The 24,489-nt window shown below is 46.8% G+C and overlaps 1 protein-coding gene across 1 annotated transcript; it reads right to left on the bottom strand.

Moving 5' to 3' along the window:
* Window positions 1–302: 302 nt before the first annotated feature.
* Window positions 303–23,403, bottom strand: LOC131186840 (uncharacterized). The gene is made up of 5 exons (XM_058160766.1): window positions 23,349–23,403; window positions 4,069–4,389; window positions 1,557–1,753; window positions 1,368–1,486; window positions 303–345 (listed from the first exon to the last, which is right to left on the bottom strand). The coding sequence occupies exons 1-5, from the start codon at window positions 23,401–23,403 to the stop codon at window positions 303–305; spliced, it is 735 nt and encodes a 244-aa protein (XP_058016749.1).
* Window positions 23,404–24,489: the final 1,086 nt, after the last annotated feature.

The following is a 24,489-nucleotide window of genomic DNA, read 5'->3' as shown; positions in this document are numbered from 1 at the left end:
TGAGTTGGGGTGGGTGGGTGTTGGACTAGATCAGGGGTCTCCAACCTTGTCAACTTTAAGACTTGTGGACTTCAACTCCCAGAGTACTCTGAGAGTTGAAGTCCACAAGTCTTAAAGTTGACAAGGTTGGAGACCCCTGGACTAGATGACCTAGATGACCCTTTCAACTCTGGTAATCTGTTAAATCACAGAACTGCTGAGGATGTGATCTTTGCTGGGATCCGAGGTCCGACTGAATTTCAGTCCATCCTCCCATGTCCCTGGAGTGCAATTCAACCGCCAAGTTCCATTTTTCACACGCATCAGGAGTGCAAGTCAGTCAGCCAAGAGTCTCTAACAAACGTCCTGAGCAGGGAGAGGGAGAGGCATCCTTTGTGAAAGACCACAAAAGCACCGGAAGGCCAAAGGGGAAGGGGACGTGACAATAGGGGTGATTCAAGGAACAGATTTGGTTAGATTAGACCACAGAAAATATGTGTCACCATTTCTGTCACAAAACCCACAAGAATCCCGGCTCTGATGACGACCAGTGCCAAGGGACTTGGCAAGTCCTCAGCTGTGCCAAAATCCCTGGCGTGGAAATTGGTCAGCAGGGTGGAACAGGGAGGAAAATAGTGGAATTTAAGGGAAGGGGCAAATAGAAAGGCTAGCTCGTTCAGAATATCTTGAACAAATTTGCATTGCTGAAATTGACAAACTTCTGCCCAAATGTCAGATGGGTTGAGTGTGCTTAAACAGACTGTTGGGTCCTCTCTCGCCTCCGTCCGAGTGATGGCTTAATTAGCCGGCACTATCAGCTCTGGCAGCAGAATAGCTAGCGTCTGCCAAGACCCTCCATTATCTTCCATGACGCTGGTGAGTCACTCAGAAACAAACTTCAGCTCTTAATTAGTGGATTTGCCTGTTGCAAAGGGACACAGCAGCTCTCGCTGTCTTTTATATCCTGTGGGGTGTGGCTCCATGACTCAGCACTTCCTAGGCCTGCCCCACCCCTGCTTCTGCTGTTCCCTCCTCTCCTGCCTACGAAACCTAGGGTCCAGCCAGGCCTGACTGCCATCAGCCGGGTCTGGAGGCGTGGCCTGGGGGGAGAAAGAGTCAGGGGACGGAGGCCTCGTTATCTCCTCCACCTGGCCTGCCTCTGGCTCCTGGAGCTGAGCCAGGGAAGCCGGTGCTCCCGAGGTAAGTCCTGACGGCCCTTCCCCCTCACTGTCCAAATCACTTTCTGGCAGGAGGGTCGGCTCGGGGGGCGCAGACACAACACTGACATTAAGATTGTGAGCAACAGGTGAGCAGCTCTGGGCTCCATCCAGTGTCTCTTCTGAAAGTGGACACCCAAAGTGGACACCTGCCAAAAGAACCCTCCCTACCTGTGCACATCCCCCTGGGCAAAGCGGGAGGTCAGGAATTCCCTGCCATGGCTGGGATACTTACTAAAAACCCGCAGATCAAAGGACTCGTCCACCACCATTCTGTTTTGTGAAGTGATCTGTGCAGAGTATTGACCTGCGTCCTCTTTCTTTAGAGGGCCAAGAAGTAACTCTCTTGGAGACACCCACTCTCTTCTGAAAGGCTGGGAGGGTGACCAGGAGGCCACAGGGCTCCCCATAGAGCACCACAGCAATATGGATTGTCTGGTTGCTGTCTATTTTGCTCCAGATAGTCTTTTTATATGGTGGAGTTTTCCTCACTTTGAAAGTGACAGTTTCCTCCTGAATGCCACTCACTTCTTCTGTTCCAGAAGCTTCTGCAAGGTCTAAGACAAGAGAGAAGTCTTAAAAATGGCTTTAAAAGAGAACTTCCAAACATCCCATTTCCGATTCTTAAATTTCAGGCAAACTTTTTCCGAGAAAGGACAATACCCGAATCAAGCAACCACCAAAAAAACTCCCACCAGCACTGACAAGACATGTAAATATTAACAAAGTCCCTTCTAGCGCTGATGGTGTTATCTAGTTAGGTAATGAAGTGTCTGCAAGAAATCCAGTAAGTTCAGAGAGCACCAAGAGTTGTCATTGTTGTCCTCCTCCTCTTCCTCCTCCTCCTCCTCTTCTTCTCCACACTCCCTTCTAACACTGATGATGTTACCTAACTGGGTAATGAAATGTCTTCAAAAAACAACCAGGTTCGGAGTGTATCATGGACCAATTTGGAAAAGAGCTTGATTACAGAACTCTTTGTGGGATCCTTGCTCTGGGCCTCCAAAGTCCAGCTGAATTCCACCCCATCAGCTACCAAGTTCCATTCCCACCCCTTCCCAGTCCAGCAGCCGAATTCCATTTCCAGCCCAGTTCCATTTCTAGGAGTGCAAATTACTCTAAGATCAGAGATCTAGTTCATTTCCTGAGAAGGAGAGCTAGTGAGACACCATTTGTGAAAGACCAGAAAATCACTGGGAGGCCAAAGAGGATGGGAGGAAAGCAGTTGTGGTTCAGTGAATGGTTTTGCTTGGATTAGAGCAGGGGAAATATGTGTCATCTATTTCTGTCACAAATGGCAATCCCACAACAACCTTCTCTGTCACGTATTGTGAAGGGAGAGGCCCACCATGGTAGAGGAGAGCAGGCACCCCTCATCCCCTGCCTTCCACCAAGCCCTCTTTATACCAAACCAGGGATTGAGGGGAAGAGGATGAGGCGCCAGGTTCCCCCTCTCAGCAACCCCTCAACTCTTCCCCAAAGAGTTTGTGGGACCAGCCAGGCCCATCAGATCCATGGAGATGATCCAGAACTGCCTCTCTGGAGATTCCAGCCTCAAAGCAAACCTACCTCTCTCTTCCGGATACCCCATCCTTTAACCCACTCAGCCTAGCTTGGTCCACCTTGCCGTGCCCCATGGAGGAAGGGAGCCGGGAGAAAGTTGGGATGGTCTCCCATGGGTCTACTTCCAGGGGCCTCTGGTGGCTCAGCAGAGTAAGTCTGTGTCAGGCTGCCTCTGATTATATTTAGGAAAGAATATACCTTGACTTCATTTGCAAATAAAGAAAAGTACTTTTACTAAATACATCATGATAGTCTGACAGTCTGTCTGTTATTAACAGCAGCTGCTTGCAATTACTGCAGGTTCAAGTCCCACCAGGCCCAAGGTTGACTCAGCCTTCCATCCTTTATAAGGTAGGTAAAATGAGGACCCAGATTGTTGGGGGCAATAAAAAAAGTTGACTTTGTATATAATATACAAATGGATGAAGACTATTGCTTGACACAGTGTAAGCTGCCCTGAGTCTTTGGAGAAGGGCGGGATATAAATTCAAATTAAAAAAAAAAGAGTGTACAGGACACATTTGGAACTACACTTCTAATTTCAAATTTTTTTACTACCGGTTCTGTGGGTATGGCTTGGTGGGCATGGCAGAGGAAGAATAATGCAAAATCCCCATTCCCTCCTGATCAACTGGGACTTGGGAGGCAGAGAATAGATGGGGGGGGGCAGTCAGAATTTTTACTACCGGTTCTGCGAACTACTCAAAATTTCCACTACCGGTTCTCCAGAACTGGTCAGAACCTGCTGAAACCCACCTCTGCTTCTAACCCATTGTAGAAATACAAGTCCTCAGCTGTGCTAAAGTTCCCAGTGCATGGAAGAGAGCGGGCAGGGTGGAACAGGGAGAAAAATAGCGGTATTTTTTTTTGGTGAGGGGGGAGCAATGTAAGCAACACTATGCCTGATTAGAACATGTTTAAACCATTTTATTAACATGTTTGCATTTTAATATTCATATCTGTATTTTTAAAAAAATCACCCAAACTATGCCTTGTGAGAGAGCTTAAAAGGGAGGGAGCAGCAAGTGAAAAGCTCTGGGCTCCATCCAGAGCAGGAGTCTCCAACCTTGGCAGCTTTAAGCCTGGAGGACTTCAACTCCCAGAATACCCCAGCCAGCAAAGCTGGGGAATTCTGGGAGTTGAAATCCACCAGGCTTAATGTTGCCAAGGTTGGGGACCCCTGATCCAGAGAGTGCCTCTCTTCAGAAACGGAGCACCCGAAGCCCCCCAACAGAAAAGTCACCCCTCTTCACATCCATCTGGGCAAAGGAGGGAGGCCAGGAATCCACTCCATGGCAGCGATACTTACTGAAAACTCGCAGATCAAAGGACTCGTCCACCGTCTCTCTGCTTTGCAGAACAATTCCTGCGGTGTATCTGCCAGTGTCCTCTTTCTCTAGTTGGCTGAGATGTAATTCTCTGCAGTCCTTGGAGATGTTCACTCTCTTCTGAAAGGACGGGAGGGGGACCAGGAGGCCAGGGGGCTCCCCAAAGGCCACTACGGAAATATTTTCAGACTTGCTGCCAACAATTTTACTCCAGAAAATGGATACAAATGACAGATTCGTCTTCAGCTGGAAGGTGACGGACTCCCCCAGAACTCCATTCAGTTCTTCTGCTCCAGAAGCTCCTGTGAGGCCAGAGGGTAGAGAGAGGAAGCCATCAGAGTTGGGTCACAAGAGTCCATCCCAGAACCCCATTTTTGATGCTCAGATTTCAGGAAATCCATTTCTGAGAAAGGCAGAATGATTCCAGGCTGGAGGATGGCTGAGGAACTCTGGGAGTTGAAGTCCACAAGTCTTAAAGGGACCAAGGTTGGAGACCCCTACTCTGGACCTTCCTTCTTAGGGTAGCAAGGGGGGTTCAAATGCCCTGTGTGGGAGCTGAGTCCTTCCCTTGAGGCTCAAAAGGAAGATCTGCCCCTCCAGAGAGACCTAAAGCTCCACCAAGCCTCAGGCTGATCAGGCCACCTGAAGGACTCACCTGGAGGACACTTGGGTAATCCTCTCTCTGCCACCAGGTTGGTCCCCTTCACCTGGGACCCCACTTGAAACTGCTGTTATTGGCTGCCACCAATTTAATTTTTCTCCTCAAGCAGGGTGGAAGAAGCAAGGCCAATGGGGATGGATTAGAACAGTGATGGCTAACCTTTTCTGGACCAAGTGCTCAAAGCATGTGCGTGCGTGCGCAAATATCCGTGCATGCCCTAACCCCAAAAATGCAATGTGTGAACGCCCCCTGTGCATGTGCCCCACCCCCATGCATGTGTGCACTACCCTCCACACGCGTCCTGTCCCCCATGCATGTTCACATGGCCCCCTGCATGTGGCCTGCTCTGCGCATGCATGTGTGGCCCCCCCGCACATGCCCCACTCCCCCACGCATGCGCAGCAGAGACCCAAAGACCAGCTGGCCAGCAGGAGGCCATGCACGTATGCATGGCAGATCTGAACTGGGGCGACAGCACGCGTACCATCAGGAAGCAGCCATGCAAATCTGGAGCCTGGAGGGAACAAAGCATTAGCAACTGCCATTTGTCAGAGATGGTATAGAGTCTCCTGCTTGAGTGGGGAGGTTGGATTAGATGACCTATAAGGTCCCTTCCAATTCTGTTAATCTGTTAAATCTGTTAAACTGTTGGAGGTTTTGGTCAGATAGCTGTCTTTGATTCTCTGAAAATCTGTTGTGTACTAGACCAGGAAGGTTTTTTTTTAGAGTTGTTTGAACAACAACTGGTTGCATGAAACCAGTGCTGGGATTCAAGTAGTTTAACAACCGGTTCTCTGCCCTAATGATTTCTTCCAACAACCAGTTTGCCAAACTGCTCAGAAAGTTAACAACCGGTTCTCCCGATGTGGTGCGAACTGGTTGAATCCCACCACTGCATGAAACAATTAGGAAAAATATTTGAAAGGAATGAGATTTTATTTATTTATTTATTGTTTATATTTATATACCGCCCTATCTCCCAAAGGACTCAGGGCGGTTTACAGGCATTTAAAAGCAAGAAATACAATAAATACAATTCTAAAAACAATTAAAAAACTTATTCAAAAGCCTTAATTAAAAATATAAAAATTAAAACCCAAGATAAAACCCATAAACTAAAATCTAACTCAGTCCTGCGCAATTAAATAGATATGTTTTAAGCTCGCGGCGGAAGGTCCGAAGGTCCGGAAGCTGACGAAGTCCTGGGGGCAGTTCATTCCAGAGGGTGGGAGCCCCACAGAAAAACCCTTCCTGGGCGTCGCCCAGGCATTGCCTCGCTGGCGGCACCCTGAGAGTCCCTCTCTGTGAGGCGCCTTGCAGGTCGGTGAGAGGTATTCGGTAGCAGCAGGCGGTCCCGTGATAACCCGGCCCTATGCCATGGGCGCTTTAAAGGTGGTCACCAAAACCTTGAAGCGCACCGGAAGGCCACAGGCAGCCAGTGCAGTCTGCGCGGGATGGGTGTTATCACGGGAGCCACGAGGGCTCCCTCTATCACCCGCCAGCCGCACTAACTGCAGCCTCGGATGCCCTTCAAGGAGCCCCATGTGAGCATTGCAGTAATCCAGGCGGGCGTCACAGTGCGTGGGTGACTGTGCACAGGGCATCCCGGTCCAGAAAGGCGCAACTGGCGCACCAAGGAACCTGGTAAACGCTCTCCTGGAGGCGGCCGTCAAATGATCTTCCAAAGACAGCCGTTCATCCAGGAGGGCGCCTAAGTTGCGCACCCTCCATGGGGCCAATGACTCGCCACCGATGGTCAGCTGGTTAGCTGACTGTGCCGGGATGCCGGCATCCACAGCCACTCTGTCTTGGAGGATTGAGCTTGAGCCTGTTTCTCCCCATCAGACCCGTACAGCCTCAGACACCGGGACAGCACTTGATAGCTTCGTTGGGGTGGTCCGCGTGAAAAAGTACAGCTGGGTGTCATCCGCATACAGCTGATACCTCACGCGAAACCACTGATGATCTCACCCAGCGGCTTCATGTAGATGTTAAACAGAGGCGAGAGATCGACCCTGCGGCACCCCACAAGTGAGGGGCTGGGCTCTGCCCCCCGTCAACACGACTGCACCGGTCGGAGAGATAGGAGGAGAACCACCGATCGGTGCCTCCCTCCCAATCCCTCCAGCGGCGCAGCAGGATACCATGGTCGATGGTATCGAAAGCCGCTGAGAGGTCTAATAGGACCAGGGCAGAGGAACAACCCCTATCCCTGGCCCTCCAGAGATCATCCACCAACGCGACCAAAGCCGTCTCTGTGCTGTAACCGCCGGAAACCGGACTGGAACGGGTCTAGATAGACGGTTTCATCCAGGTGCAGGAAACTGATATGCCACCATATTTCTACAACCTTCGCCAAGCAAGGTTGGAGACCGGACGATAATTACCTAAAACAGCCGGGTCCAGGAAGGCTTGAGGAGGGTCTCACCACCGCCTCTTTCAAGGCGGCCGGAAAGACACCTCCACCAAAGAAGCGATCGTAATCGCCTGAGCCAGCCTCGTGTCACCTCCTGAGTGGCCAGCACCAGCCAGGAGGGCACGGGTCCAGTAAACACGGGTGGCATTCAGTCCCCAACAACCTGTCCATGTCCTCGGAGCCACAGGGTCAAACTCATCCCAGACAATGTCACCAAGACCACCTCGACGCCTCACCTGAGTCACTGCAATCTTGGTCCAACCGTCCCCAAGCTGAACGATTTTATCGTATAGATAACCGTTAAACTCCTCAGCACGCCCCTGCAGCGGGTCATCCCGCTCCCCTGGTGAAGAGGGAGCGGTCACCCAAACAGGGCGGCTGGGCGGTTATCTGTCGACGCAATGAGGGAGGAGGCGAGCGCCGCTTCCTCAATGCCACTAGGTAAGTCCTAGTATAGGACTTCACTAGTGTCCGATCAGCCTCTGAACGGCTAGACCTCCAGGAACTCTCTAGGCCTTCTCCGCGCTTCATCCCCTCAGCTCCTCGGAGAACCAGGAGCCGGTTGGGACCTGCGCCGGGTCAGAGGCGCAAAGGCACGACACGGTCTAAGGCCCCGCCCGTTCCCAGGCCGCAACAAGTTCCTCAGACGTGCCGTGAGCCAGACCCTCAGGAATGGCCCAAGCTCGTCCGAACCCTCTCGGGTCCATCAGGCGCCTGGGACGGAACCAACGATCGGCTCGCCTCCCTGCGGTGTTGGGTGGCGGTCAGAAAGTCCAGGCGAAGGAGAGAGTGATCTGACCATGACAAAGGTTCGTGACTATTTCCTTTAAGCCACTGACCAGAGACAAAATCAAATCCAGAGTGCCACCCCTGTGAGTAGGGCCATCAACTACTTGCGTCAGGTCCAAGGCCGTCATGGAAGATGAACTCCCGAGCTGCTGTCGATGACGAGCCGGAAGATGGCAGTTAAAGTCCCCATGACTAAAAGTCTGGGGTTTCAACTGCCACCCCAGCAAGCACCTCCAGGAGCTCGGGCAGGGCAGCTGTCACGTAGCAAGGAGCCAGGTACGTGACCAGCAAGCCCATCTGACATCTATGGCCCCACTTCACAAGGAGGGATTCACACCGACAATCTGAGGTACAGTGGTCTCCCTCGGCTCAGACTCTCTAATCACAACCGCCACCCCCACCCCTACCCTGAGCCTCGGCTGATGAATGCACGGAAACCTGGTGGGCACATCTGCACCAGGGCACGCCCCTTGCGCCAACCAGGTTTCCGTAGAATGCCCATATAGTCCGCGCACCCCCTGAATAAGGTCAGAAATTAGGGGGCCTTATTGGCCACGGACCGTGCATTATAACATCAGCAAGGCCCAGGCTCTGAGGGTCTTGACCATCCGGGGAACGGGGAGAAGTCTGGGGCTCGGGCGCGCGATCGCCTGCAGACATCGAGCGCGCCCCAGAACACGATCCGAGCCCCCTTCCGCCATATCTGCCCCTCCCAAACTGCAAATAGCCACCCTCCACCAATGGAACCTGAACTCCCCATAACCTTCGGACCTATTAAGAACTGGACCCCACCCGGCGGGTTTCCCCAACACCCCCTACCTCCCACCCCTTAAAAAGCCCTATCTAAAACCCCAAAGGCTCTTCCTCTTCGCATGCCACCTCTGTGGATCCCAAGATCCGTATTGAGGCCGGCCCTTGGTAATAAACGGGCCATTCCTGCAGGCGGGGCACTGCAGGCGCAAGAGTTCCTGTACCGAATACCATAGGCGAATCGTGAAATAATACTACTTCGCTAGGGGAAAACAGTTGCCGGGAGATGATCATTGTCCAGGATGGCAGAATATTAATCCATAGTGCTTCACACGGATACCCATCGTCCGATGGTGGCTAATAATGATGATAAATAGGCTAAAGATGGAAAGATGGAAAAATAGCCCAGTCCAAAAATCCATGGGGAAAACGAGGTGGGTGGGTAGATCTTCTACCACCGGCACTGTCTACAGCTGTTCCTGGGTATGTCCACTGCTAGATCTCAATCTCCAAGTCTCTTCCACAATAATTCCAAAGAGCAATCCTGGCCAAAGGTCCCAAAGGCCAGATAAGTGCAGATGACAGTGCACAAATAATAGATAATCCACGCCAATTCCTTCATTAAGATGGTTCCAAATGGTTAAGATGGTTAAGATGGTTCAAAGATAAAATCCTCCCAGGCGAGCCCCACATTCCAAAGGCCTGGCCACTCCTCAGATCCAGGGCCTTTCCCAGAAACCGGCCAGGCACCTCTGCAGAGCTACAAAGATTTTATAGAAACCCTGTCAAACTAAATCTGCACCAATCTCTTTCCACTATGACTGTATGACTGTAACGCAATCCTTATGATTTATATTGATATATTGACCATCAATTGTGTTGTAAATGTTGTACCTTGATGAAGGTATCTTTTCCTTTATGTTCACTGAGAGCATATGCACCAAGACAAATTCCTTGTTTGTCCAATCACACTTGGCCAATAAAGAATTCTATTCTATTCTATTCTATTCTATTCTAATAATTGCATTCTTACCTGTAACTTCTGACATTTTTTGCTTACATGCTCTGGACTTGCATTGTGGTTATATTTTGGACTGAAATTGGGTTTTTAGTTCTGTTAACTTTGACTATACTGACAAGTAACATATCAAATCTATATGAAACACAGATAATGGTATTATCTTTATATTTCTTAAGTTTTGTGGAGCAACTGACAAAAAAAAAATCTTCTACTTCAGTGTTTCTCAACTTTGGCTACTTGAAAACATGTGGACTTCAACTCCTAGAATCCCCCAGTGAACAAAGTTGGCTGGGGAATTCTGGGAATTGAAGTCCACGTGTCTTCAAGTGACCAAAGTTGAGAAGCACCATTCCACTTCTTCTGCTAAAGTTTGTAATTTCATCTGCTTTTTTCTTGAAGTTCTTCTCCAAGTTAGCTATTTTGGGGGAGAAGAAAGTTCCTTCAAACTTTTATATCTACTCTAGTTAAGCCTGGAGCCAAGGAAACAAGCCATGTTTTGACCCCCAAATTTCATCTCTGGTTTGACACGGTATCTAAAGCTAGAAATAATGCAGCAGAAAGACAACTTACCAGCTCCTAAGAGAAGGACTTGGAACTACAATCGAGAATGATCTTGCGTGTCATGTCAGTGACTGGCATTTCAAGAAAAAGTGGAGAGAAAAGTGAAGTGAAGAGAAGCTAAGTCTAACTTCTGCAAAATGTACAAGGACTGCCTCTTCCATGAGTTCGCAGCTACAAAATTGTCCAGCTTTGTTATTGCTGTGTGAAACAACACTTTCATTTTTGTTGCAATTTATTCAATTGATATAGGGTGATATTATTCTCAGATTCTGGGATCTTATAAAATTAGAACATAAAGAATACCTTCTACAAAATCTCACAATTTCTTGTCTTTTCTTGTTCCTTTGGCTGCTTTGGTTTCCCGGGCTGAGACTGTCTGCTGCATGAGCCATTGAGATGGGAAGATGCTAGAATAATAGAATAACAGAGTTGGAAGGGACTTTGAAATTCTTCTAGTTCAACCTGCTCAGGATAGAGAGAGGGCTGGGGAAGAGCAGCATGAAACCACAATCAATCCCTAAAGAAGCAGCGTCTGAGTAACCAGCTGAAAGTGACTGTGGTACAGCTCTATAGAAAACAGTCAGTTGATTCCATCGCTGACTGTGGGTGGCGAAACATTGGCCCCTAGGGAGAGGGTTCACAACTTAGGCGTTCTCCTGGATGTTCCGATGTTCCTGATACGCCAGTTGACTAGACTGGGATTCTCTATGCATGGTCACTCATGCCCTTGTCACTTCCTTGTCACTTCCTGCCTGGACTACTGCAAAGCTCTCTACATGGGGCTCCCCTTGAAGAGCACCAGGAGGCTCCAACTGGTCCAGAATCTCTGTTGGTGTAGATAGCAACATGATGCTCTAACACCTCTCCCGCAGGCTGCACTGGTCTTCGTGCAATTCAGGTGTTGGTTATCACCTGAAAGAGCTCCGTGGCATGGACCATTATTTACAAGACCGCCTACTGCATCAATAGCCTCTCACCGACCTGTGCTCCCACAGGAGGGCTCCCTCAGGAGTGCCGTCAGTACAATGGACTGGCAAATCCAGGGAAGGCCTTCTGTGGGGCTCCTGATCTTTGAATGAGGTTTGTCATTTTGCGTCAACTCCTGACCTCCGGACCTTTAAATCAGAACTTAAACCTTTTTGTTCCATGTGCGAGTCTGGCCTAATGCAATTTTTAATTTAAATGTGAGGATTTTATATTGGGTTTTATGACAATTTTAACTATTATGCACCCAAATTTTAGAATCAGTTTTTAGAATGTTTTCATTTTTATTTATGTTGTTTTATTCTGCTAAATATGGTCCTTCGGGAGAACATAGAAATCAAATAAATAAATAAATAAATAAATAAATAGACATAATCACTGCCAGATGTCAGAGTCAGTTGATGCATGTGCTCCAAAAAAGCTAAGTCATCCAGATGCATCCGGATCAAAGAAATGGACAGATATTCTTCCTCTTTCAGAGGGGAAAATCAACAACCAGAGAGTAGTTTCACATCAAGAGGTCCCATATGACAGTGAAATCCAGACATTGGCTCTATTACCACCGGTGAAGAAGATTCTAGGATCTAATGTGTCTTCCAAATCAAGAACAATGTGGAGGGTGAAGCTGAAAGGAGAAGGTCCAAAGATTACTCACAAAATACGATGAGACATCTGTCCTGGTTGTTCACACAACGGTTGGAAAGGTGTTGAACAGAACAGCAGGTAAAAGGGAGACAAAGTGCACCTGGATATGAAAACAGGATTCCTACATGGAGACATTGGAGAGCTATAAGCCTTCTATCTGGAATGGCTGCACAGATTTGGACCCAGGAAGACCACCTCATGTCCTTCCGCAGAGGAGTAGCTGTGACTTCAGACAGGTTGAGAGAACATGGAACATTGCCTTAAACTAAGTACCTGCAAGGGGAAAAAATAAACAAATTAAGGCTGATTCCTGCTTAGAACCCCAAGAAACTGGTTCACAAGCATGAAGCAAAACTCTGAACCAGAATCAACAGAACAGGCAGTGATGGAGAAGACCACAAGACCTTCTAAACTAAAAGCTGTAGAAGTAAGAAGGTTCATTTCAAAAAAGGATTGTTCCAAAGGTGCTTTTTCAAAAGGCAACTGGACTTCCTTTGCATTTATTTATTTATTATTTTATTTGTCAACAAATACAAGAAAACAAGTAACAGAGGAGACACAGACATGAAAATTTTTTGGCACACAAAAAAAGGATATAAATAGACAAAAGTTTTAAGCCGCGAGCTTAAAACATATTTATTCATTTGCGCAGGACTGGACTAGGTTTTAAATTTATATTGATTTTAATTGGTTTTAGTATTTATATCATTTTTAATTAATTTGACTTTAGAATAAGTTTTTTAATTGTGATCTTAATTTGTATTTATATGTTTTTATTGGCCTGTGAACCGCCCTGAGTCCCTCGGGAGATAGGGCGTGTTATGTATCTTTAAATATTTAGGCGGGAAACAAGCACGTTGCTGATTGGTTGAAGCCGCCGGTTAAACAGTATATAAAGGGTTGTTTTTTCCCCAGCCTGGTTGCTGGGTTCACCATATATTAAAGAGCTGTTGTCACTACCCTGGTCTCCAGCCTCGTTACTTCCCGAACTTAACACTGGCGACGAAGGTGGGATTTCGAGGCTAAGGAGCACCAGAACCGAGCTGAAGCACGGAAGAACCGAACCCAGCAAACACAGGGCTGAAACGCGGAGATGGCCAGTTACACTCCGCCCGCACCGTTTGACCCGGCTAAAGAGAAATGGGGAACGATATGACCCGCTTCAAAGCTTAGAAGCCAACGAACTGCAAGGAGTTCCAGACAACCGCAAAGGGCATACTTTTTGAGCCACTGCGGTCCCGAGGTCATCGACATCGCGAAGCTGGCAGAGCCAACGCCGTTACAATCGGTATCGTGGCAAACTCTGCAAACCCTGCTAAAAACCATTTCGCGCCAACGCCGTCCAAATACGTGCGGCGTTTGAATTTGGAGAGCGCCGGACAGCCAGAGGGCGAATCCATCGGCGACTACATGGCCGCCGCAGAAAGCCTCCAAAGACTGTGGGTACCGAGACCTGACGAGGTGCTGCTGGAGCAACTCATCAGGGGTCCGAGACATCCGCTTGGCGACGGCTGCTATCAAAAGCAATCTGACGCTGGCAAACGCCTGGACGGCCAGAGCGCATGAAATGTCCACCCAAGCGGCGGAGACACTGCAAAAGCCTCTCACACCAAAGGCGAGCACAAAGTCAACCCCGGTGCATCAAGAGGAGATCCAGACCGAATCCGACGGTGAGGATGAGGAAGGGGTCTGCCGAACCGAGAAACGCGGCAAGGAGGACCGGGACGAATGCGGAAGTTGGAGGTCAACACCAGCGCCAGCGCTGCAAGTTCAAGGACGCAACATGTCGGCGGTGCGAGAAGAAGGGGCACCTAGCTCAAGTCTGTCGAGCTCCCCAACCTTCCCGCCGAAAATTCAAATCGGCCAATCAGAGCGTGGGATCGGCAAGGCGACCCGCGATTGGCTCAAACAAAAAAGGCGGATTCAAACCAAACGACGGTGGTCATAGGCGCGCCTCAACCCGGGTGGAGAAGAAGATCTTCACCAAACCCAAAATAGAAGGAGTACGGTGCCGACTGAAGTAGACACGGGTCAGCGATCACCATCATGTCCTGGGACACTTTGGCGAAGTCACTGCCATCAGTCGCAAGCGCCACCTGCAAACACAACGCCACGAGTCCACGACTACCAAGGGAATCGCATCCCTGTTCGAGGGACCACCTCCGTCCGAGTCGAGTACGGACCACACAAGAAGACCCTGCCCATCACGATCGTCAAGGGGACCCTGCCTAGTTTGTTGGGACTAGACTGGTTTCGCACTGGGCATGGGAGTGACTGGCATCTACAGAAGTGACTGTAACCTGAAAGACATTCTCATGAACGAGTTCAAGATGTCTTCAAGGACTGCCTGGGCAAGTACAAGGGGACCCCTATTTCCTTCAACTTAGACCCCAGGTAGCTCCCATTAGGTTAAAGGCAAGGAGAGTCCTTTGCCCTTAAACCAAAATTGACAAGGAGCTAGATAAGCTTATAAATCAGGGAATTTTGGTGCCAGTCGATCACGCAAAGTGGGAGACGCCAATCGTCACCCCAGTAAAACCAGATGGGTCAATTAGAATCTGCGCTGACTACAAGGCGACGCTAAACAAAGCCTTACAGAAAAGCGCTTACCCAGTTCCCATGGTGCAACACTTGCTGCACTCTTTGGGGCAAGGGCAAGTCTTTGCAAAGTTAGACTTGGCTCAAGCCTACCAACAACTGCCCGTAGACGCCAACACAGCCGAAGCCCAAACAATTGTAACTCACAGGGGGGCCTTCAAGTGCACCCGATTACAATTTGGGGTGAGTGGCACCAGGGCTGTTCCAAAACTTGATGGAACGACTTCTGCAAGGGCTCCCAGGGTAGTTCCTACTGATGATGTATTAATATCAGGAAAACATGGAGGAATTGGGGAGCGTTGAGAAAGGTTCTGGGCATTTTCCGTCAGCCGGACTAAAGGTTAAAGTGAACAAATGCCAGATAGGGGTAGAATCCGTCGATTCTTGGGCTACCGAATAGACAAGAAAGGAATTCACCCCACTGAGAGCAAGGTCAAGGCAATCAGAAAGGCTCCAGCGCCCAAAACAAAACAGAGCTACAGGCATTCCTGGGGCTAGTGAATTTTACGCGGTCTTTTAAAAACAAAGCAACTGCGTTGGAACCGCTGCATAAGCTTCTAGGGAAAAATACTGTTTGGTCTTGGGGAAAGTCGGAAAGTAGGGCTTTTGAAGCAGTAAAAAACCTGCTCTCGAGCGATAGCCTGCTCATACAGTATCATAGCTCATTACCCTTAGTGCTGGTTTGCGATGCCTCCCCTTACGGGGTGGGGGCTGTGCTCAGCCACAGACTTCCAAATGGCACAGAAGCCCCTATAGCCTTCTACTCCAGAACGATGTCCTCCCCAGAGAGGAACTATAGCCAGTTAGATAAAGAAGCGCTAGCAATTGTGTCAGGGGTGAAAAAATTTCACGAATATGTTTTTGGGCGAGACTTTGAAATTGTGACTGACCACAGACCGCTGTTAGGAATACTGGCTGGCGACCGCCCAACGCCTGTGGCACTGTCGCCACGATTGACTCGATGGACTATTTTCTTAGCCGCTTATTCTTACAAGCTGCAGCATCGACCAGGGAAAGAAGTGGGGCATGCAGACGCGTTAAGCAGATGCCCACTACCAGGGGCGATCGAAGATCCCACTCCGGGGACGCCCATCCTGCTGATTGACTCTTTGGACTCTGGCCCAGTCACATCTAAGGAAGTGGCTCGGCATCATACCGACATTATGTTAAGGACTGTACTCGGTTGGGTACAGAGGGTGCCGCTACCGGGCTTAACGGTTTAAGGAATTTGTAAAAACGTGATGAGCTCTCGGCTCAAGGGGTGCCTGTTATGGGGTGATCGGTGGTAATCCCGGATAAATTAAGGGAAAGGTATTGGACCTCCTCCACGAGGGTCACCCAGGGATCGTAAGGATGAAGGGGTTAGCAAGAAGCTATGTGGTGGCCACTCATGGACTCAGAGATTGCTGAGAGGGTAGGGAAATGCCAGGCTTGCCAAGAGTCCAGACCTCACCCCCAACGGCCCCAGTCAGGGAATGGGAAAACCCCAAGGGCCCTGGTCAAGAATCCACATTGATTTTGCTGGCCCTTTCCACGGCCAAACCTTCCTAGTGGTTGTCGATGCATTCTCTAAATGGTTGGAGATCATACTCATGAAATCCACCACGCCGAGGCAGTAATCGCAGCCCTGCGCCACCTATTCGCAACCCACGGGTTGCCGGACACTCTGGTGTCCGGCAACGCCCGCAATTCACGGCAGCCCAGTTTGAGGAATACTTGGCAGAGGAGGGCATCCGACATGCCCTCTCTGCGCCTTTCCACCCTGCGCCGAATGGCCTTGCAGAGCGTTCCGTCCGAGCGCTAAGGAGGCATTGTCCAGGCTCAAGCCAGGTGACTGGCAAACAAAGATAGATTTCTTTCTGGCCGCTCAGCACAGAACCCCAAGCACTGCTACAGGCAGAAGCCCAGCCGAATTATTGATGGGACGGAAACTCCGTGCCCACTTGACCGCTTGAATCCCCATTACACACCAGAGGGTTACAAGGGGAAATAGAAAAACGAGAGAAATGGGCATAGGCGATCGAGTGTGGGCCCGCAACTATGGGGACGGCCCAAGTTGGCTCGCAGGGCAAATCATAAAAGCAACCGGTCCAAAGTCATACTTGGTCGAATTACAAGACAACCGAGTATGGAGGCGCCACATAGATCAGATAAGGAAACGAATAGCTGAACAAACCGAGCCAAATGAGACAGAAAATGACCACTCCTTATTTGAACCCACAGCTGACCATAACCCGGGAGGCGCAAGACTTAGCTGAGGTCCCGGAGGTCCAGCGACGCCATCAGGTTCCCGAGGAAACAGCAGGAAAACTCAAAAAGTAATCCAAGGCCGGATGGCCAAGAAAAAGATCTGCAGTAATCCAGGGCCCGATGGCCTAGAGAAAGAGCTGGGAGGAGAAACAGCCCTCCGATCAGCTCAAAACACCACCCAGGACTGAACTGCGCAGGTCCGAAAGAATTAGGAGACGCCCAGGTTATTTGCGTGACTACGTCGAAAAATAACATGTAAATAATATGTAAATAGTGGTAAAGTGTTTTCTGGGAGGGGAGGAGTGTTATGTATCTTTAAATATTTAGGCGGGAAACAAGCACGTTGCTGATTGGTTGAAGCCGCCGGTTAAACAGTATATAAAGGGTTGTTTTTTCCCCAGCCTGGTTGCTGGGTTCACCATATATTAAAGAGCTGTTGTCACTACCCTGGTCTCCAGCCTCGTTACTTCCCGAACTTAACAGGGCGGTATACAAATTTGATTAAATAAATAATTAAATAAATAAAACATAGCCATAAACACATCGAATGATTACATTCTATAATTGGGAACAGTAGGACAGGGGCGGTAGGCACGCTGGTGCACTTATGCACGCCTCCTTAGAGACCTCTTAAGAAACATAAAAGGTCCACGGTAGACAGTTTAAGGTAAAAGGTTTGGGGATTAGAGAGGCAAACAACAGGATCAGGTAGAGTGTTCCAGATATTTACTACTCTATTGCAAAAGTCACATTTCCTACAATTAAGATTAGAGCGAATTACATTGAGTTTAAATCTATTGATGGCCCTCGTATTATTAGGGTTGAAATTAAACTATTCATTTACAGGTAGAACATTTTGGTAAACAATCTTATGAACTAAGCATAGGTCGAAACGTAGATGTTTTTCCTTGAAGTCATTTCGGTTCTCATCCAAGAAGCTTCTTCGGTTCTGCTCTTGGAGCTTCTTGGCTTGAGAAGTGAAATGTCTTCAAGGAAAAACGAAGAAAGTCCAGTTGCCTTTTGAAAAAGCATCTTTAGCACAGGCATGACCTGCATGGCTGAGGATTTCTATAGAGACCAAGGATAGAAATACTCTGGGGAACCTGGCAGCAGATGTGCCAATCCTGAAGCTGACCTGACTGAAGCAGGGGTGAAATCTAAAAATTTTCCCTACCGGTTCTGTGGGCGTGGCTTAATTGGTGGGCGTGGCTTGGTGGTCAGATGGCTTGGTGGGCGTGGCCAATAACAATAAATAATAAAAATAATAAAGTATAAAAAACAATAAGAGGTACCAAAAACCAACTTTCACACTTTACACATGCACAACACAACTGACTCTCACACAATGTAAAAGCAGTTGCACTTCACACTTCACATAGCCACAAAAAGCTCAAAAACCAACTTTCACACTTTACACACACACAACACAACACAACACAACACAACTGATTCACAATGTAAAAGCAGCTGCACTTCACACTTCACACAGCCACAAAAAGCTCAAAAACCAACTTTCACACTTTACACACACACAACACAACACAACTGACTCGCACACAATGTAAAAGCAGCTGCACTTCACACTTCACACAGCCACAAAAAGCTCAAAAACCAACGTTCACACTTTACACACACACAACACAATACAACTGACTCGCACACAATGTAAAAGCAGCTGCACTTCACACTTCACACAGCCACAAAAAGCTCAAAAACCAACGTTCACACTTTACACACACACAACACAACACAACACGACTCACACACAGTGTAAAAGCAGCTGCACTTCACACTTCACACAGCCACAAAAAGCTCAAAAACCAACTTTCACACTTTACACACACACACAACACAACACAACTGATTCACAATGTAAAAGCAGCTGCACTTCACACTTTACACAGCCACAAAAAGCTCAAAAACCAACTTTCACACTTTACACACACACAACTAACACACACACACACACACACACACAATACGCCACATACAGCTTTCTGAGATTTTGTGTGTTTGTGTAGTTAGAGTGAAACACTACAGAAACACACCAAATCTCAGAAAGCTGCACAAATACTGTAAGCCGCCCTGAGTCTTCGGAGAAGGGCGGGATATAAATGTAAACAAAAAAAAAATTATTTTATTATTTTATTTTATTTTATTGTGGACTTCAATTCCCAGAGTTCCTCAGCCAGGAAAGCCAGCCAGCATTAGTTGATCACTGAGGAAATAGATTAGCTAAGCAACTGATTCTGTCTGGGCTGAAAGTGAAACTGCTTTCAGGCTGGAAAGAGAGCCATGGGTTCCTCAGTAATCAGGCAAGTGCCTTAGAATCTCTACTCTTACTTGTAGAAAACATGTTTTCTACAAGTAAGAGTACAAGTAAGATTCTGCTGAGGCTTCTTTTTTACTTTTAAAGGCCTGTTTCGGCTGAAGCAAAACCGGCTTTTAAAAGTAAAAAAAAAAAACACCTCTGCAGATGGTGCTGCTCAGCAGAGGCAGGGGGTGGGGCCAGGGATTTTTGCTACCGGTCCTCCGAACCAGCAGCTGCCATCGCTACTGGATCGCGCGATCCCCTCCGATCTGGGAGCATTTCACCCCTGGACTGAAGCTATTTTGACTGTTTCAGGGTTGCCGTACTGGAGCTAAGGGGGTAGAGAGGGGGGAATTGAGAGAGCGAGATGTCTGTAGCCAAAACAATATGTTTTCTCTTGGGAACCAAGGGCATTCTCACACCTGGTACCTGACAAGATGCACAGTTGGAAAGTTTTATTTATTTATTTATTTATTTTACAAACACAACAGCATATGTAAGTATAAGCATGAAATAACATACGAATTGGATACAACCAAAGGGAACATTAAGACACGAATGGTAGGCACGCTGGTGCTCTTATGCACGCCCCTTACAGACCTCTTAGGAATGGGGTGAGGTCAACAGTAGATAGTCTTTGGTTAAAGCTTTGGGGATTTTGGGAAGAGACCACAGAGTCAGGTAGTGCATTCCAGGCATTAACAATTGACTGTTACTGAAGTCATATTTTCTGCAATCAAGATTGGAGCGGTTCACATTAAGCTTAAATCTATTGTGTGCTCGTGTATTGTTGCAATTGAAGCTGAAGTAGTCTTTAACAGGAAGGACATTGTAGCAGATGATTTTATGAGTTAAGCTCAGGACATGTCGAAGGCGGCTGAGTTCTAAATTTTCTAAACCCAGGATTTCAAGTCTGGTGGCATAAGGTATAAGGTGGTATAAGGTATATAAGGTATAAGGTGGTATAAGTTGCTGTCCACACTACCATTCTTAGGTTAGATATTGAAAGAGCCAGAAGAACGTTATGCAGGAATGTCTCAGGGCCAAAGAAGGAACTTCAGGCAACTTCTGGTGAAAAAATGACAAATTGATGCCCCCCGACAGCTGGAGGTGTTATGGCTGGATGCTGGAATTAGATCAGCAAAAACTCCCTGCAGAAAGGAAAGACCTTCAGATCATCCCCATATACTCCAGACAGCTGGCTTTTGTTTTCTGTGTGTGTGGAAGATGGAAGAAACTGATATTTTTGTGGCCACTTGCAAACAGCTGAGGATTGCAGGATTCCATCAACCTCACAGCATCGGTGTAGCTTTTATGGACTCAAGGTTTAACCAAGCCTCACTTATAAAGGGAGTAAAACTCTATTCTTTATTACAACACTTTGAACTATTGCAATTAATCCAGGAGAAGTAGTAACAAAAGTAGGGCAATCAGACCATCAACCCATTTCTGAATCAAGGCTTGTAAAATGAATTTTATAATAACTCATCAGATGCAACTGAGCTGCCCACTGCAGAGAGCTGAAGCGGCTTCGCAAGTGCTGCTACAATAGCAATAACAGAATAAATTTGCACGTAGAGTAACTATGGGAACTTCTTCCTTATCTTCTACCTTCCCCAGGACCTTTTCTCTCTCACATAAATGGCAGCATCATCTTTGAGCCCATGGCTTCTTTCAAGAAAAGAAAAACTTACCAGCACAAACTTGCTTTAAAGCAACTATCCTGGATGCTTTGCCAACCTTGTTTTCTGCTGTGCAGTTTATGTCTAGATCAGGGGTCCCCAAGCCCCATGCTGTGGCCACTACTGGACCACGGTCTGTTCAGAACCAAGCTGCAATAGAGCTGGGGGAGTGCATGGGCACAGGTGTAAGTCCATGTGAAGCTCCATTTGTGTGAGCAGCTGGCACCTGTGCCCACCACTTGTGCAATGAAGCTGTGCATGGTTGCGCATGTGCTCACCACTCACACAGAATCATCCCCTCCCCCCCACATGTCACCAAACCAGAAAGGTTGGGGATCACTAGTCTAGATCAAGATATTGGAGGTGAGCTCCATTATAGTACTTACGGGACCTGGCAGTACTTGTACTTTACAAGCCTGCCTCCCATCTCATACAGATCTTCAGGTGCCATCCGCCAAGCAATGTCGGCTGGCGGCCCCCAGGGGAAGGGCCTTCTCTGTTGGAGCTCCTACCCTTTGGAACGAACTCCCCCCTGGTTTGCGTCAATTACCTGACCTTCGGACCTTTCGCCGTGAATTGAAAACGCACTTGTTTATCCAAGCGGGACTGGCTTAAATTTTTAAATAACTTTTAACTGGGGTTACTATTTTATGAATTTTAAGGGTTTTAAATTTAATTATTTTAAATTTCGGCCATTTATGGAATATGTTTTTTAAATCTTTGTTTTAATTGTATATTGTACTGTTTTAGAATTTGGCTGTACACCGCCCTGAGTCCTTCGGGAGAAGGGCGGTATAAAAATCTAAATAAATAAATAAATAAATAAATAAATAAATAAATAAATAGAACTCCCAAGGGTGGGATCCCTTTTTTTTCTGATATCTGAGGTCAATTTAAGCCCATTGTCAGCCTCCGCATGCTGCTTTTATTGTTTTATTGCTCAGTTAATTATTTTATTGCTGTCTTTAGTGCATTGAAAAGGGATAATGTATCTTTAATTATGGGTTAGCTGCTTCGGCTGCCATAGGTGGGGAGGGAGGAGGCTAATCCAGAATCAAAACTGATGAATTCAAAATCTAAGAAGTGGGATGATAACCCTCCCAGCCAACGGTTCACGCATAGCAAAGTAATGAAACCATCTGAAGATGACCTCCATGTGACACCTGAGGGAGAAGTGGATTGGACCCAACTGTCTGACCTTTGGAGGGAGGAGGGATTTATGTGGGAACATGTATGAGTAAGACACACCTATTATTCAGAAATTGCTTTACTTCGTTGCTGTAAGTTCATTCTCAGTAAAAGATACCTTTCTCTACAAACAATGGAGTTGGGGGTTTTCTTTCTTGACTTTTGAAAGGAGGCACATCTGACACTCATCTTCCTTGATCAATTCAGCTGCCAAGTTCCATTTCCAACCCCCTCATAATGCAGGTCATTTTCATCTCCAGCACCATTTGTGAAAGACCACAGAATCACATAGAATAGAATAGAATAGAATTTTTATTGGCCAAGTGTGACTGGACACACAAGGAATTTGTCTTGGTGCAGATGCTCTCAGTGTACATAAAAGATACGTTCATCAAGGTATGGAATAGAATGGAATGGAATGGAATGGAATGGAATAGAATGGAAGAATAGAATAGAATAGAATAGAATAGAATAGAATAGAATAGAATAGAATAGGAATAGACTAGACTAGACTAGACTAGACTAGACTAGACTAGACTAGACTAGAATAGAATAGAATAGAATAGAATAGAATAGAATTCTTTATTGGCCAAGTGTGATTGGACACACAAGGAATTTGTCTTGGTGCATATGCTCTCAGTGTACATAAAGGAAAAGATACCTTCATCAAGGTACAACACTTACAACACTTAATGATAGTTATAGGGTATAAATTTAACACAATGATACAACACTTAATGATAGTCATAGGTTACAATTAAGCAATCAGGAAACAATCAATATCAGCAACAAAGTTACAGTCATAAATGGAAGGAGATGGGTGGTGGGAACGATGAGAAGATTAATAGTAGTGCAGACTTAGTAAATAGTTTGACAGTGTTAAGGGAATTATTTGTTTAGCAGAGTGATGGCCTTCGGGGAAAAAACTGTCCTTGTGTCTAGTTGTTCTGGTGTGCAGTGCTCTATAGCATCGTTTTGAGGGTAGGAGTTGAAACAGTTTATGTCCTGGATGTGAGGGGTCTGTAAATATTTTCATGGCCCTCTTCTTGAAGGCCAAAGAGGAAAAAAAAGAAGAAAAAGTTGTGGCTCAACCAACAGATTTGCTAGACTTCAGCAGGAAAAACATGTGTCACCCATTTCTTCTGTCACAAATGACAAGATCCCACCTCTCACTTATTGTTGTGACCCAGAGTTTGTAATTTCAATCTTAGCTGCCTTTTTTCTCGAAGTTCTTCTCCAACTCACTCTTCTGGGTGGAAAGCCAGCCCCTCCAGAGTTATTCCAGTAAAGATTCCAGTAAAGATCCTGCCTGGACTCAAGGAAGCAAACCATGTTTTGAGTCCTCATTTCAATCCTGGTTTGAAACTCCTAAAGCTAAAAATACAATAAGAGAAACAGAACTTACCAGCTCTCAAGTGAAGGATGAATAACCACAAGCTGAGAATGCTCTTCTGTGACATGTCGGCGGCGGGCATTTCAAGAAGAAGCATAGTGAGGCAAAGTCTAATTTCTGCAAAATATAAATAGTCTGGTCAATTTGCATAATATTCTAATGAAGGTCTTTACTATATTCAAAGAGCTACAGCCTCCCTTTAATAATAATAATAATAATAATAATAATAATAATAATAATAATAATAATAATAATAATAATAATAATAATAATAATAATAATAATAATAATATTTTAATTGTATACCCGCCTTCTCCCGAAGGACTCAGGCGTGAACAGGCAGATAAAATATAAATACACACAATAATTAAACATCCCTTAAAACTAATTTAAATGCCCAAATGTTAAAGCGTAAAATCACAAAATTTTAAAAACCCATCCAATAAAAATAAAAATCAGGCTAGTCCAGCCATACGAAATAAATAAGTTTTAAGTTCGCGGCGAAAGGTCCTAAGGTCAGGTAATTGTCGACACCAATTGTTTGACACCTGCAGTGTGGTGATGTTGAGGACTGCCTCTTCGGTGGAAGAGAAATTACAACTACAAAATTGTGTGAAAAAACTCTTGCAATTGATTGCAGGCTTATTGATTGAGTGATTTTAACAACTGATAAAGAATTGGAAGGGACCTTGTAGATCATCTAGTCCAACCCTCCACCCAAGCAGGAGACCCTATGCCATTTCTGACAAATGGCAGTCCAGTCTCATCTTGAAAGCTTCCAGGGATGAAGCTCTCACAACTTCTGAAGGCAACTTCTGTTCCATGTATGGATTGTTCTCACTGTCAGAAAATTCCTCCTTATTTCCAGCTTGAATCTCTCCTTGATCAGTTTCCATCCATTGTTCCTTGTCTGGCCTTCGGGTGCTTTGGAAAATAGCTTGACTCTCTTCCTCCTCTCTGGGGCAGCCCCTCAAATATTGGAACCCTGCTATCATGTCTCCCCTGGTCCTTCTCTTCACTAGACTAGCCAAGCCCAGTTCCTGCAACCGTTCTTCATATGTTTTAGCCTCCAGTCCCCTAATCATCCTGGTTGCTCTTCTCTGCAATTTTTTTAAAAAAGTCTCAATATTCTTGACAGATTAACAGAGTTGGA

Source organism: Ahaetulla prasina, chromosome 17 (assembly GCF_028640845.1).
Source record: "Ahaetulla prasina isolate Xishuangbanna chromosome 17, ASM2864084v1, whole genome shotgun sequence".
Taxonomy (NCBI): Eukaryota; Metazoa; Chordata; class Lepidosauria; order Squamata; family Colubridae; genus Ahaetulla; species Ahaetulla prasina.
The sequence above is the reverse complement of the archived record's forward strand: the minus strand, read 5'-3'. Positions and strand labels throughout refer to the sequence as shown.

Bases quoted from the DNA above. Each gene is read 5' to 3' on its own strand.
- LOC131186840 (XM_058160766.1), bottom strand. From the start codon at position 23,403: ATGTCACAGAAGAGCATTCTCAGCTTGTGGTTATTCATCCTTCACTTG. The intron at 1,754-4,068 runs GTAAGTATCGCT...CTCTTGTCTTAG, and splicing joins CTTTGATCTGCGAGTTTTCA to ACCTTGCAGAAGCTTCTGGA. The intron at 1,487-1,556 runs GTGGGTGTCTCC...TACTCTGCACAG, and splicing joins TCCCAGCCTTTCAGAAGAGA to ATCACTTCACAAAACAGAAT.